At 36.6% G+C, this 15,514-nt stretch overlaps 1 protein-coding gene across 7 annotated transcripts in view; it reads right to left on the reverse strand.

The window, feature by feature from the left end:
• Positions 1-4,810, reverse strand: part of LOC149780858 (uncharacterized protein C18orf63-like) — an 84,013-nt gene extending 79,203 nt beyond the window's left edge. For 6 of the 7 annotated variants that reach the window (XM_089937956.1, XM_089937957.1, XM_089937955.1 and 3 more), the window contains exons 1-2: positions 4,623-4,810; positions 1,612-1,640 (exon numbers count right to left, since the gene is read on the reverse strand). Coding sequence is in view for 1 of the 7 variants with exons in the window: in XM_089937958.1 (XP_089794084.1) it covers positions 1,612-1,614 (3 nt within the window). In the remaining 6 variants the exon portion in view is untranslated. The remainder of the gene's footprint in view (positions 1-1,611; positions 1,641-4,622) is intronic. The other variant, XM_089937953.1, reaches the window with a different exon arrangement.
• Between the last annotated feature and the right edge of the window lie 10,704 nt (positions 4,811-15,514).

A 15,514-nucleotide genomic window follows, 5' to 3' on the forward strand; every position in this document is an offset into this window, starting at 1 on the left:
CAGCAAGGATATACAAAATACATGTGTTTCTTATGCGAGTGGGATAGCCGAGCAAGGGAAATGCACTACATGAGGAAGGAATGGACTCACAGGCAGAATGTAGCCATTGGAGAGAAGAATATCCAACACCCAGCTCTGGTTGAGGCTCAGAAAATCTTGCTACCACCCCTTCACATCAAACTAGGTTTGATGAAGAACTTCGTGAAAGCCATTGACCGGACTTTGCCAGCATTCCGATACCTGCATGAAAAATTCCCTCGACTCAGCGAAGCAAAGATTAAAGAGGGAGTTTTTGTGGGTCCTCAGATTCGAGAGCTTTTCAAAGATGACCGGTTCAACAACTTGCTGGAAGGTGACGCGAAACAAGCATGAAATGCTTTTCGCCTAGTTTCTACAAACTTCCTCGGAAATGTTAGGGCAGAAAACTATAAGGAACTAGTAGAAGACATGTTGATGAAGTATAAGAAACTTGGCTGCAATATGTCTCTAAAGATTCACTTCCTTCATTCCCATTTGGATTTCTTTCCTAGCAACTGTGGTATTGTTAGTGATGAACACGGCGAACGTTTTCATCAAGATATCGCAACAATGGAACAAAGATACCAGGGAAAATGGTCCACTACAATGCTGGCTGACTACTGCTGGACACTCCTCAGAGATGCTCCCGAACAGCTGTACAAGAGACAGGTGAAGAAATCTAAGATGTAGTCAATGACTTGATTTTTTATAGGTAGGCTATTACAGTTGACCTTTTACTATTGGAATGCATTTCGTTATGTAAACATTAATTTCTTGCAGATTACAAAAAAACTAGAGCCAATTTTGCAATCTGACTGTCATATTCGTGTTCAGCACATAAAAATTGATAAGAATTGACTAATTTTATTTCAGTAACATGACTTTTGTAAAAATTTGTTGTCCAGTGTTAGTGGAAAAGTGTCTATATAGGTGAGCGAGATGCTCCTGAAACTACTCACTCCGATGTGAAAAGACATCGGAACACGCTAAAAAGGCAGTTATTTGAATAGTAAAACATAGCACTAAAACAAAAACGACATGTGCTATGTCTTGCATTGTAGGACTATAGCTACCCACATTACTCCTTTAAACATTTAGGCCTACGTCCGTAAAATTTAACTGCTAACCACGTCTGCCGCTCAACCCCAGTTAAACTTCCTGCGTGTGCCCCTGGCGCGTAGTTTGATTATTTAACGCGTATTGGACTAAACAAAAATTAGTCAATATTTATTTAAACCTTCGCTTACAAATTGCCGCTTAAGAAAATCCCGATATTAGGTCACAATCTTCCTTTTTTATATTCAATCTCCCTACCTGGCTATTAAACAGTTGACAGGTATGTAAACGCACAGAAGAGACATGAAGGGACGGTGACGAATAAAAAAAGATGCATCGTCAACTACAAAAGTATATTGACCAGACATTGCACGAGACTTCATTGTAGAGTGTTGAAATGACCTGCTGTTCATCTACGCAGCAACTTTTCAGCATGCAATTATTTCAGTGCAAGCCACTTAGATTTTCACCCACCCACCACCCCCAAAAATGACAAATACAAATTTTACTTATGGAAATTACGCCTAACACTCTTACCATCCAATCCTTGATGCACTGTACGTCGTCTGCAAAGAAAGAATACAGACGACTAGTCAAAGGGAATTAACTCCCACCAATGTGGCGCTCTACGTCCTATTTGGATTACACGGGTACAGATTAAGTCATGGCAATATTGGGTTAATACAACAACCTTTATTAATTTCATCATACACAGGGTATCGTTTCAAACATGCGCGAATAAAGAAACAAGCGAGATAAATAAATATTTAACCCATCTGGAGTGCAAATTACGAAAATATTACACCATCACCTAGACCAGCCAGCTGTTCACCTTTTTTTTTTTTTTTGACTGGCGCCGCCAGTCAAACAAAAAAAAAGGTGGAGAACAACTTGCTGGTCTAACCATGACCTAGTCTACAACGATCGAATTATTAAGTTTAGTTAATTATGTGCGAATTTCCTACTTTCTCTTTTTGTACAGAGAGAGTATAATTTTCTTGATTTCTTTCCAACAGTCATTATATTATACCGAGATCGTATACTAGAATGCTGTATACATGTACATGACATCGCATTGTCTCGGAACGAATGGCTGAAATGCTGCTTATGGAGTACAGACGGGCCAAAAATTAAGATTAAATGACGAATAAAATAAATCGCACAATATAAAAATATGTAACAGGATCATATATTTTATACATTCATGTTTTAATTAGGCAAAACTAATTTTTTTTATGTAATTAATGTTCATTGATGACTGAAATAAAGTCAGTTGCAATTACTGTGTTATTCTCATTTTACAAATATTTAGCCATTTAGGCAACCTTGAACGAGGATTACCTGTTCGAGTTTTGTTCACGCTGAGCAATTAAGCTACCCTGATTACTGTTCATTCTGGGTTGTTCTTTTGTATGACAGTGGCAAGTAACTTTTTAACTGGTTAGTTTGCTACTTATTTGTATCAATAACATAACATTAGTGTTGATCATTCCATTGAAGTTTATGAAGGGTGCTGGACATTGGATCGCAATAAGCAAAGTGCCTGTTGATCCTTTTACTTCAAGGAAAATGTGACTTGACCTTTGCCCCATATGATAATGTAAACAGATTTATAATATGGCTAATGTAACTTTTTTAGTATGTATTTTAGTACCTTTTATATCAAAATGCATATACATCAAAAAAGCATAGTATCAACCTGCATATACTTTTCTGAGCCTATAATTATTTCCATATCCTTGTCTGTCTGTCCGCTCTACACACCGATTGTTGCGCTTGCACTTAGGTTTATTCGGTCCACTATCTCTATAGATGGATAATATATAGTCATTCGTATTGAATGTACTGTAAACAGAATAAATATATAATTGCAGAACTATGCACTGATGATGGCATTATTTATAGTAAATGTATTTTTATAATATTTGCCGTGTGTAAGAAAGCTGGAGAAATGTATTTATCTCCATTTACCAACCTCGTACACAATAAAATCCAATTTCTTATAACAAATACTGGACTTGCATTGTCTATTCTGCGAGTAGAAGGCAAGTGTTGCAACATAAACTGCAGCTGAAACGTTCTTAAATATAATCTTAAGAGCACTTTATGTTCACTGATACTTCCGCACTAAACAAGTATTCGCTGAATATACGCCATCCAATCGCACCTTCATTGTGCAGGTCATCTTCGCTAGCCAAGGTTCCGATAACCTTACATATACCTTGGCGGATCGAACAGCTATGTCGATGCCTTGTCCTAGCGACATCTATTTGATTTCATGTGTTGCCTCCCTTAGTATGTAATTCCAACTAACCATTAGCTTAGTGCTTTGTACATCGGCCGAAAACAGCGGTGGCAATTGACCTAAAATGGATACTATGTTAAATTTAACATCCGGAGTATCACTACGTACCCGAAGTAAGCCATTATATATATTTCAGTGAAACGGTATTTGTGCAAACAGGGACCAGCACCAGAGGGGCTCGTATCGTTACTTACAATTGACATGTCATACATTTACTATATAATAACAAGTACGCCTTTTCTCAGGTGACCAATTTAAGAATAAACGCTGTTATTTCAAGCCATATTTCGCGTAGCGTAATAAATTTTGTACCGATGTTCAGCTCAGGCATTCGACTTTTCTTTTTTTTTTACATCTCTAAAGTTTGGCTTATTATTATACCTTTAAGGAATGCCAGACCATTTTCACACGCTACTGCTCAACATGGCCGTGATCGCGTCGCTTAATATGCCAGTGAAATCCCGCTTAATGGAATACTTCTCTCATTTGTTAAGAAAATGACGTCTTGCATTTATTTACAACTTATTTTCAGTTGGCCATTGAGAAGGTAGCGTGGGAAAATGGTCTGGCATTCCTTAAGGTATGATGGTAAGCCGAACTTTATATACGCATATAAAGTCGAATGCCCGAGATAAACATCGGTACCAAATTTATTACGCTACACGAAATGTGGCTTTTACAAACAGTTTATTCTTAAATGAGTCGCGCGCGAGAAAGGAGAGAAGTGTCCTCGCTTGTAGTTGTTATATATATAATACATGCTTGACAGGTAAATTTTAGGCAACGATACGAGCCCATGTGACGCAGGAACTTAAATTTTAACAACTTACTTTTGATTGGATGCGGTGGCTTGCCGCCGCATCCAATGACATTCACAGCCTTGAAACTCAGTGATATCTGCTGATACGCCTAGGTGTGGATAGGATTATCGGAACCTTGGCTAGCGAAGATTTGTGCAGGTGCGCCTTCCTATGGCTTATCCACACAAGCACTACGCATTAGTTTCCACAGAATCAAGTGCCTGTGCAATGAATTACGGGGTAATTGTGACTGGGGCTCCCATGTCCCCATGTTCTTAGGTTGTTATTAAAGACAATGACTTGTACTAATAAATATGTAAGTAGTAAAAAGTAATCTACTAGAATGATTTGTAATGAATCAAATAGAATCCTCTAAACACTGCTCATATTCTATATAAACAAAACAACAACAAAAAAACACAAACAAAACAATTTTTTTTTACCTCCCAATAGTATAATTCCCTGTTGCAACACTTTTCCCGATATTATTCGAAATAAAAGAAATTTCCTAACTGAATCTGTCTGCTCTAAATGTCCAGGTTTTAGCTTCTGTCCATAGTAACTGTACACACTGCCAAAGTTTTACATTGCGTATTGGTCGCTTTATACAGATCCAATTCAGGTATCACGAAGTGCACGAGCTTCTCGCCTGGTGAGAACTATTACGCCACTACCACGATCATATTACTTACACGAGTTTATGTTCTACAGTGAATTCGGATAATGCGACTTAATACAGTCGACTTCAGATAATATATTTTCAGGTTATATATATATATATATATATATATATATATATATATATATATATATATATATAGTGTGTGTGTGTGTGTGTGTGTGAGAGAGAGAGGGGGGGGGGGGGCAGACGATCGTTATTAGGCCCTTTTCGTTGTGTTCAGGCAATAAATAAGTTTTACAACTCCATTCAGTTTCAATGCAACTATTGGGATTCCAGCTGAATGTGTTCCCCTGTGTCTATACATCACAAATAACACATCTCGCGGAGTAAAGGTGGTCGCGGAGAAGACAACGCCTCAAGTCAAAATATTTCAAGTCTGAATTTGCAACAGTTAGAAAAGACCTACTGAACTTTTATATCGGTATTATCGAAAGACCCCTGGATAACGGCATGCTTGAAAATAAAATGAAAACGATTCATACAAACAGTCCAATATACGTAAGAAGTTAATGCCCATGCTTATTAATAATTGATAATTAACCGACATAAAAATATTAATACTCGTGCAGCGGTGTGTGTGTGTGTGTGTGTGTGTGTGTGATTTGGATTTTTAACGAAGCTTTAAAAAAAAATAAGTCATATCGCTATGATGACTGCAGTGTGGTAGTTTATGTCTAGCACTGGATCATCGTGCCGCAGACCCAGTCACATTATCCTGACACCAGACCGAGCAGTCTTAACACTAACCTCTTAATGTTGAGCGCCTAGCGAGGCAGCTGTTAGTACCATTTTTATAAGTCTTTGGTATGACTCGGCTGGAGTTCGAACCCACGACCTCCATCATCCGGGGAGGACGCTCTAACCACTAGGCCACCGGAGCGGTCTCTCGTGCAACGGTACAACTTTATAAAATATATACATAAAATAGTAAGATACATACAACAAACTTGACAAATTATATTGCATACATAAATCAAAATAAACAAGGTCGAAGAAAAAAAAAACAACAATATGTGTGGCATCATTCTATGATCATCCGCTAGGAATTCTCCCGTGCACACGAGTACACTTATAGTCTGCTTTGGTCTTCCGGTTTTCACGGATTGTCGGTCAAACTATACTATAAAATCGACTTTTAAAAGATTTTTTTGCAATCCTAAGTTGTTGTTGTTGTTGTTGGGTTTAACGCCATTTTTCAGCACACGATAGGCTATGCATGGCGGCTAGTATTAATGGTGGAGGAAGAACCCGGGAAAACCCCGGAAAGAACCACCGACCCACGAGAAGCTACTGGCAAGCTTTCTCACATACCCACATTAGCCGAATCCGAGACTCGAACCCACGCAGACAGAGGTGAGATGGCAGTGATCCGTAACGGAGAGCGCTTTAGACCACTCGGCCACCCTGGGCCCCTCCAATCCTAAGTAGCTGATCTTCACGAGTAGTCCAACCTGATACTACATTGACTTTTGGTATTTTCACACGTAAATAATTCAGAATGTCTCTACCTATGTGCAGTCCAAGTAAAGTGTATGATGGAAAGTTGCTGAAGGAAACTCGACTAATTGTACATATACTAAAAGCGTTATTTCTGCTCCTGTAACACATTATAACCCCATAAATAACGCAAGAATAGTCGACACGAGAAGTTCAGGAAAAACAGCTGTTTGAAGCTGGACTAATCGCGCAAAGTTAAAAATAAAAATGTCAATACCAGTGAGATTACATGTGAATAAGATGGGGGGGGGGAGAACGTCCTCCTTAAGACATCAAAATCACATAAACTGTATTTATACTATTCGAGGTAAAAAGGATGGAAAAATTAAATCTATGAAGCATAAAATAAAAATTATGCCGGATTATGCAGAAACTCCCAAAATCATACGGTGAACTCCGCTGACCATTGACCTTTAAATTCGACTTCCAAATCAAATGGTTACCGCATCTACAGGACACACGGTACTAATTGAATGGAAAAATGGGAACCAGACTGGAAATGGGTGAATATAAAATAGAGTCTATATGGGTTTGGCTGGCCACGATTGGTTAATAATGCAAGTAAAAAAAATTGTTGGGAAAAAGAATCTTTTCAGAGCTTATCCGAGTTATAAATTTTTAAAAAAATGGAAAAATGTTTTATTGATCGAATATCATCTAACAGTATTGAGTTTGGAACACTCATTACTAATATCGGCATCTAACTCTTTGGTGCGGAATTGAAAGCACATGTTTCAAACACAAGTAAGTCCAGAACATGCTGCGACTCATAGCCTTTTCTCTACACAGAAGCTGACACACAGGTTTAATCTATACTGATAAGTATAGGTTTGATCATGAGCACTTAGAAATTTGAAGTTATTGAATTTTTAATAACATGGTGTTTGCATAGGTTACTATGTGAACTGAATAAGTACGGTGAGTCCTAAACTTAACCTCACACAGGAGCCCCCCTCCTTTTTCTTTTTATTTTCGCTGAGTAAAATACATTAAGAATGAGGTTAATTATGGGTGTTAAAGGACGTATGGACGAACAAACGCGGAAACAGATGCCAAGCCGAGTTCGACAAAAATCATTGAACTTCTATTTCAATACAAGTTGTTAATAATAATAATAATAATAATAATAAACGACTTGATGATGATGGACTGTAGAGCCAAAGGCTGATCTCACACAGGGTCAAGATATTTTACAATGTACAATATTTACACGTATGACTAAAGTGGGTGTTATAATGTCCTTTATGCAACAGCTAAGTATGCGGTATCAAGGCAATACACTTTGTACAAAGAGGGCTGATATGACTTCAGATACTACTGACTCGGTTACAAACTGGTTTGTAAATTGATGCGTTTAGGGCACAGACGGATGTTTTCCAAGTTCAAGTCCTGCAAATGTTGTATAGGTTACATTTGAAGGTCTTGGCCTCGTGCTGTGCATTCTTCCAGGTATGTCGATTTAATTCCGCCAGTTTAAGCCACCATTGTCTCCCATACTACGTGTGGGGATAAGTTATGGATCGCAAATGTAGAAGTCCCCACATGCATTGAACGCATGATCAGAGTTGGCCCCTATATTCATTCTACCTCACCTAGAAGATGCCCCGACAAGCAAACGGAGAAATGTGATATACGTATACATCTATGGATTCTAGCACTCATTCTCAAGAAGGAAAGCCTCGCATTATTTACCAGCTACGACTCGTACCAAGTCCATCGGAAGAAATGCCTGGAGGAAACAATTGGAAGCCAACATGTTATAAAACTATTGCACTCAGTATTGCACTTCCACAAACTGATAATGCAGACATTTTATCTTCAATTTGCACATTGTTCTTTTCAAGTAGTTTATGATTTAATTTTGGCCTGTCATTTTTGCTGTGCCTTTTAGTCATATTTTGTATCTGCAGTTTATAAAAAAATCAGACAAAAGTTGTCTATTCCAGACTGTTTGGCCAAAATTGACTACTTTCGATTTATTTTCCTACAAAGTAATAAAAAGAGATTAAATTTGGTCGAATTGTATTTAGCCAGGTCTCGATCTAGAACTAGACCAGGTCTTTTTTTTTTTTTTTTGCTTTTGCCTTTTTTTGTTTGTTTTCCTGGATGAAACTGCCGTTTTAAGAGTTTTTCTTCATATTTGAGTCATTTGTAGTTTTTCCGTAAATGATAAATGGTGCAGCTTTTTGCTTTCAACAATTTATTGTGTGCTTTGTGGATGCTCATATCTTGCAAATATTGGAAACAATAGTGTTATGCTTTGTTGTTTGTGCTCTGCACTTGCTTGCTTAAACTAGTGCTTCGTGGCAAGTTGATAATAGAATAGGCACAAGTCTGTAAAGCTATGCAAAATTAACTTTCCATTCGCAAACATCAGTAACTTCAGATTATTAAAAGTAACGGGAAAATATGGCCAAGCTGGAACATTTGAATTTCCCTGTCAATCCAGAGATAGAATAGGAAAATTTTAGTAACGTAGGAGTAGCAGAGTTCCAACCAGTCACATACAGAAGGAAAAAAAAAAAAGGCGAAGAAAAGGGGCGATAGAGAGCAGAGCAGCAACGCTGCTAAATAGAATACATCTCTTGCACGATATATCAGATGAAGATGACAAGTCCTTTGACGTAGAAGAAAACACAGAGGAAGTATAGAACGACGGGGGAAAAAGCAGAGGACAACTCAGGGAAACCGGAAGGTTTTTATAACCTCGACTCCCGGTAATGCGAAAAGAAAAAAGGACATTATGGAATCCGAGGAATGGAACATGGAAACTTGCCAAACATTTTAGTGTCGGCGGAAGTAAGTACTGTCATTTTAAAAAAATGTGTATTGTTTTGACAATTTTGAGAGCAGAAGAGGGGGACCTGTTTCTGACAGGAATCCTAAAAGTACGACTCAACTTTATTATATTAAAATTTACTAACAAATTATAAAGAAACCACTAACAAAAATATCTCAATTAATTTTTTGTCAATTCATTTTGATTATTTTATATACTGGAAAACAAACATCAGCTGGTGGGGATAAAAAACACTTAAAAGCATTTAAAATTGTAGGACGCAATGAGGTGAAAGACGGAAAAGTATCCACAAATAAAATATGGCTATGATTCATAAAGTGGTCAAACTGGTCTAAACTGAAAACTGTTTCTAGTTTATCAATGTTGACAAAATTGTATCTGTAATGATTTCGATATGCTAACCACTACGGACAATATTACTAAATAAAAAACAGTAAAATCACTACGGAGAGTATTGCTAAATAAATAACAGTAGAGCAACGTTTCAAAAATGCGCATGCTCAGTTTTGATTAAATTGGACAGGAGTCTTCTTTGGAATGGATTTTGAACAGGGTCTGTGGGGTACCGTTTTGATATTTATTCAGTACTGAATGATATCAGGTAATCTTTATATGGTATAATATATTTGAAATTATAATATAATAAATGTCAATTACGATGTTAAATTGCTTGGATTTAATAGAGAGCTATACGATTACCTACCGAGTCTAAAACAGTTTGCCAGGTTTTGAAACCCAGTTTAATGCATTTATCTCGATCAAATCAATACCCCATGCCTCAAAAACACAAAAAATAAAACAATAAAAACCCAACCACACAGAAAGATTTAAATGGAAACTATTCTAATTTGTAGGAGTGTTTATTATATATAATAAAATTAGAAATCGATGGGACTAAATGGGCACTAAAATGGCAATTTCATATGGCAACATTTTCATGGGAAGACTAGAGCAAAGGCTCATCAACGAAGCACCAAAAAGACCCATAAGCTGGTGTACATTCATTGATGACATAGAATCCAAATGGATGGAAACATGCCACAATTTCAAAATATTTAAATATAACTTTCACCTTACGATTACATTTGTCTGAGTGATCGAAAAGGTCCAGTATTTCTTGGTATTCTACCTACCCTTCTAGAAGGGAAAAACTGACGTATACTCTAAACTTACTGACTCTCACCAGTATTTATTCCCAACCAGCAACCACCATCAGCACGTAATTTTAAAAAAATCTCCCTGATGGTATGTGCGTTCGAACCAAACGCATTTGTTCTGATCCTCCACCTTTGAGAGACTCAGAGAGCTCAGGGCGGATACAAAAGGAGCTACAATGAGGATGCTATTAATAAAAACAGACTCATCGACAGAGGAACCCTCCCGAAATATAAAACTAAGAAAACGAACAAGTTTGTCCCCTTCGTGTTAACTTTCCACCCCGATACCCCATACCTACAAACAGTTCATACGCGCGCATTGGTACCATACCGAATCGTCTGAACGTCTCAATGGTATAATTCAAGAACTTCCTATGGTTGCGTACCGTAGACCTAATTATCTCAAGGACCATCTGGTACATGCAAGAGTAACTTCAAGCAAGACCACAGATTCAGGCACATACCATTACAAAGACAAGCGTTGCCTAATTTGCAAACAGACCAAATCTATCAGACGTTCGTCAGCAGGAGTTAAGTACAATATCAATAAGAAGTTAGGATGTGGAATCAATAATGCAGTCTATCTTCTGATATACAATATTTGTGCAATTCAATATGTTGGTGAAACCATAGATTTCTGAAAGCAAATGAATAATCACAAAAGCCACATTCACCACAAAATCAACGCGAAAGTCGCAAACCATTACAAATGGAATGGACATTGAGTCTAGTCGCTCGAGATGTTACCGATTGAATCTAACCTAAGATGGACAGACACAGAACACACATGTAAGGAATGATAATGTATAATAGTTGAAAACCAATGGGGAATTTGGTCTAAAGGAAATATCTAACCTTCCCGGTGCAGCCTTGTCAAAATTATAGCCAGTCATTAGTTTTGTACCCAGCGCAAAATTTGCGCTAATATCTCCCCAAGTAATTACATTTATTATTATTATTATTATTATTATTAATATAATTATTATCATTATTATTATTGTGAAATATCCCGACACACAATTATATTAATATCTTTCCCTCTAACCTCCTTGCATAAATCTACCGGCATATAATTTCTGGCGTCAGTCTCCCACCACACTTTGTCTCGTCCTTTGTTCACAACTTAGAATTAGTTCTAAACATATTGCCTGGTTTGTTTATGTGAAAGACGTAAGAACCCGTTCGTCTATTATTTCTGCACAACTTTGTAACGTTATATCTCTTGTTGAAAATGTCCCAAAACGATTCTAACATGTACAAGTCCAGAAGTTTTCTTAAATTTTGTGTTAAGTGTTTGTTCTGTATGTTTTAATTTTCGTTTTTTTTTCTCTCCTGACAAAGAGCTTGCTTAGCCCAAAACGTTGTGAAATTGTTTTCAATTTTTATTCCATGTTAAGGGTTATCATAAAGAGGTACATTACACCGGTTGCCTATCATCACAAAAGATGAGGCTGGAAAAGTGATAGAATCTTTCACCCTGACTGGAACCTATTTTCTCCATGTAAAGTAAACAGTGTGTGCAAATCACTTCCTTTATCAATGGATTTGTTTGCAGCGGAAAATTCTCTTACTTATCGTTAATACAATTATGGAAGATATATTTATGTTGTCCCATTGAATTCTTACCTTTAGTCATTCAGATTGAACCTGGAAAAAGATCCAATATCAACAGGTAAAACGATTAGCAACGACCTAAATCTCAACAATCTCAGTAGCACACATTTTAATGATGCTGTTAAATCAACAAATGGAACTTCTACACACTTAATGTTGATACTCAAAGTCAATAATGTAAAGGATGATACTTTTAAAGATATCAAGACAGGGGGAGAAAAAGTAAATTAACATTAGGGTATTACTGAGAGAGCCAACAAAATCACTAAGCTAAAAAAACAGATTGATTACGAAAAAATATTTTCGGTGCTCATGACGTATTTAAGAACTATTTGCCAACTAATATAATACCATAACTGAACAGTGTACCATCAAGATGAATATACCCATTATGTTATATGAGCTTGGATATAATATTATCAGAGATATAATAAATGTCATTAAACAATTAATACAAATCTTCAATACACCTGCTATAAGATTATATACTTTCAAAGAGTTATTTTCCAAGTCTTTAGCCCTGATTCTGTTTATATTTTATTTATTCATCCTCCAGCAAAGACTTATGAAAATGGTACTAACAGCTGCCTTGCCTGGTGCAAAAGCATTAAGAGGTTAGTGTTAGGACTGGTTGGCCTGGTGTCAGGATAATGTGATTGGGTGGGACATCATGCTACATGTCTGTGGCACGATGCTCCAGTACTAGACATCACTCGAAACTGTCACACTGCAGACATCGTAGTGCTATGACTGAAAAACTGACCTTTGGATCCCAAAATCAATAGGCCTCTTTTCAACCTCAAATTTTGGTTTTGGTAACCTTGACCTTTTGAATATAAAATTAATAGGTTTCTTCATATCCAAGGTGAAGGTCATATATAATCTTTGGTGAAGATACATATTTGAGAACTAAGCCACTTCTGCAAACACAATTGTTCTTTCTTCAGTCAGTGACTTTGACCATTTGACCTCCAAAATTAGTAGTTGTTTTTCCTTATCCCAGGTGCAACCAAAATGGTTGGTCCAAGTCTGTAATGTATAACTAATCTTATTGTTCAGTAACCATTTCACATCTTTTTATCCATGACCTTGAGAACTGACACATTGACCTCAAAATCAATAGGCTTCTTGTAAGCCATTCACAAAGTTTGGTCCCTGTAAATGAAGTACAACTAATATTGCTGTGCAGAAACCATTTTTCCTTCCTTCTCTCTTAGTAACTTTGACCTTTTGACCCTTAAATGCAGTGTTTCTCAAACTATGTTGTATTGCGGCGCATCAAAAAGATCTAAAAATGTTCAACGCACGCCTGAAAAGATTTAACAATTTTTGTGGTGAAGAACTTATTTATTTTTACATATATATTTAATTTTAAATTTAATGTGAAGGATGTGCCTGCTTTCGAGAGCAAATCAGATTGAAGCAAGGCTCCAAAGTCGACAAACAAGCGCGCATTTCATCGTCGATTTTAAGAAGTCTCTCTCTCTCTCTCTTTCGATTTGATTTCAGTCAATGCTGAAAATCCAAACTCACAAAACCACGAAGACACAAACGGCAGAATTACTTTGATTGCTTTTGAACTGATTGCAGGATACGACTTCTTGATTGCGATCCAAAACTCATCCAGGCTCTTTTCGGGAAATGTTGAATGAAAAAATTTATCATTTTTTAAATCAATGAGCTGTTCTTCTTCTGTTGTGTATTTATTATTTTAGCGTGGAAAATTCGAGAACATTGTATAATGGGCTGCATGTATTTATTATAAGACTATTATTATAATTAGAGCAATCGGGTTTTCCGAGATCTCGCACAATTCTAGTGTTATGAAAGAAACCAATGAATGACAGACTGACAGAGATTGTGTTTTTATATATGTTACTTTTTTAACTTCTGCGACATTGATTTACCATTTAAGTTTTCGATATGTTCAAGGTTTCAGAACGCTAGCAATTTTAAATATTTTTCAAAACTCCCACGGCACAGTTGAAAATTTCTCACTGCACACTAGTGTGCCGCGGCACAGTTTGAGAATCACTGCTTAAATGTATAGCTTCTTTTTTATCCCATGTGTATACAATCCTTAAAGTTTGGTCCAGGTATATGATGAAGAACTTAATGTGCTGAAACCTTTTCTTCCCTCAGTCAGAATTACGTGTTTTTTTAAACCCTTTTTAGCCTGAAATCTAAATGTGTCTTGCCAGGACTCATCAATTTTTTTAAAACTACATCTGCATTTTCACTTGAACCAAAATTTCAATCTCTTGCCTAGGTTCGACAAGATGCAATGTGCAACATACTTATTTCTTCAAGGGGCTTAGCTGTTTAGTTTTTGTTGCTGTCAAGATATCTTACATATGCTATGGTAAGGTAGGATAAGTACTTCCAGCATCCAGAATGGAAAGGAATTTACTGGAATTCAGATCTTCTTTAACTTCTTCTCGCAAGACTCAATTAATTGACATAAAGTCCCATACCCAAGTTTGTTCTTGGAACCAGCACCAAGTTTAATACTATACTTCTTCAGGAATGCACACAGCATTTCCGTATCAAAAAGAGGTTTTCCATATTGAATTAAGGTGTTGACCGTTAAAAGAGCTCTCATTTTATATGTTTTGCATTTAATTCTCATACAGTTGTAAAATGGCAATTTCTAGTGGAGTGTTAGCAACTGTAACTTCAGGGATTTTCTGCACATGCTGACTAGTGTAATGCATATACTGTGCTTCACGGGCATTATGGGGTCCAAAACTGTCATGAGACTTGCTTAATTAAATCCTGAATTTATCAGTTCTGTTGACAAAGACAGCTTTATTTCCAACCTTTGCCAGTTTGGGATATTGTTTGCAATAACTGCAAAGCATCTTTACTTCAGAGTTAATGAGTTCAAACCATGGATAATTTATCAATCCAATGTGGTTGAAATTTGCTTTGTCTTTTATCTGCATCATATCTGACATTTTATTTTGCCACAGAGCCTGGGTTATTTCCTATTGGAGAAATAGTTACCTCAGACTCAGCAGTAGCCACACGCTTCATCCTTCATCCCTCTGTGAATCTTCTTTATGATCTTCCTTACTAAAATAGTTTAATAAATATTTTCTCCATGTTGAGAGAAGATCACCTCATTTATCAACTACTTTAAAAAAAAGATCATAGCATACATTTTGTCCTTTAAATGCAAATACAGACTGCTACTTCAGCATAACTGTTTCACTTCAAAAGCAATACTGCATGTTAAAGTTGACCCACTTTACAATCAATAAAATAAAATTAAAGACACATTGTCTAATTAGTTCATATTGGAAATGGACACTTATGTTGATAAAGTGTCTTTTATTAATTTCATTTCATTAATTCAGTGGACTGAAATCAAGGGGTGATCAGCTCATGGGCATCTTCTGAGTAAACACAATACAACAAGGTTGTTAAAAGCACTGTTAGTTAATTATGCTGTTCAAGTGCTTTTATTGGCTGATAATTTGGCAATTTAGCACAATATGCCATGAAGCAGTAATCTATGACCACTTAATTTGGCATCACAGGATATGACTACATAAATGGGAGTAGATTCAAGTATTCAGTATC

This window comes from Sinohyriopsis cumingii, chromosome 16, assembly GCF_028554795.1.
Source record: "Sinohyriopsis cumingii isolate HCF-2022 chromosome 16, ASM2855479v2, whole genome shotgun sequence".
In the NCBI taxonomy this organism is placed as follows: Eukaryota; Metazoa; Mollusca; class Bivalvia; order Unionida; family Unionidae; genus Sinohyriopsis; species Sinohyriopsis cumingii.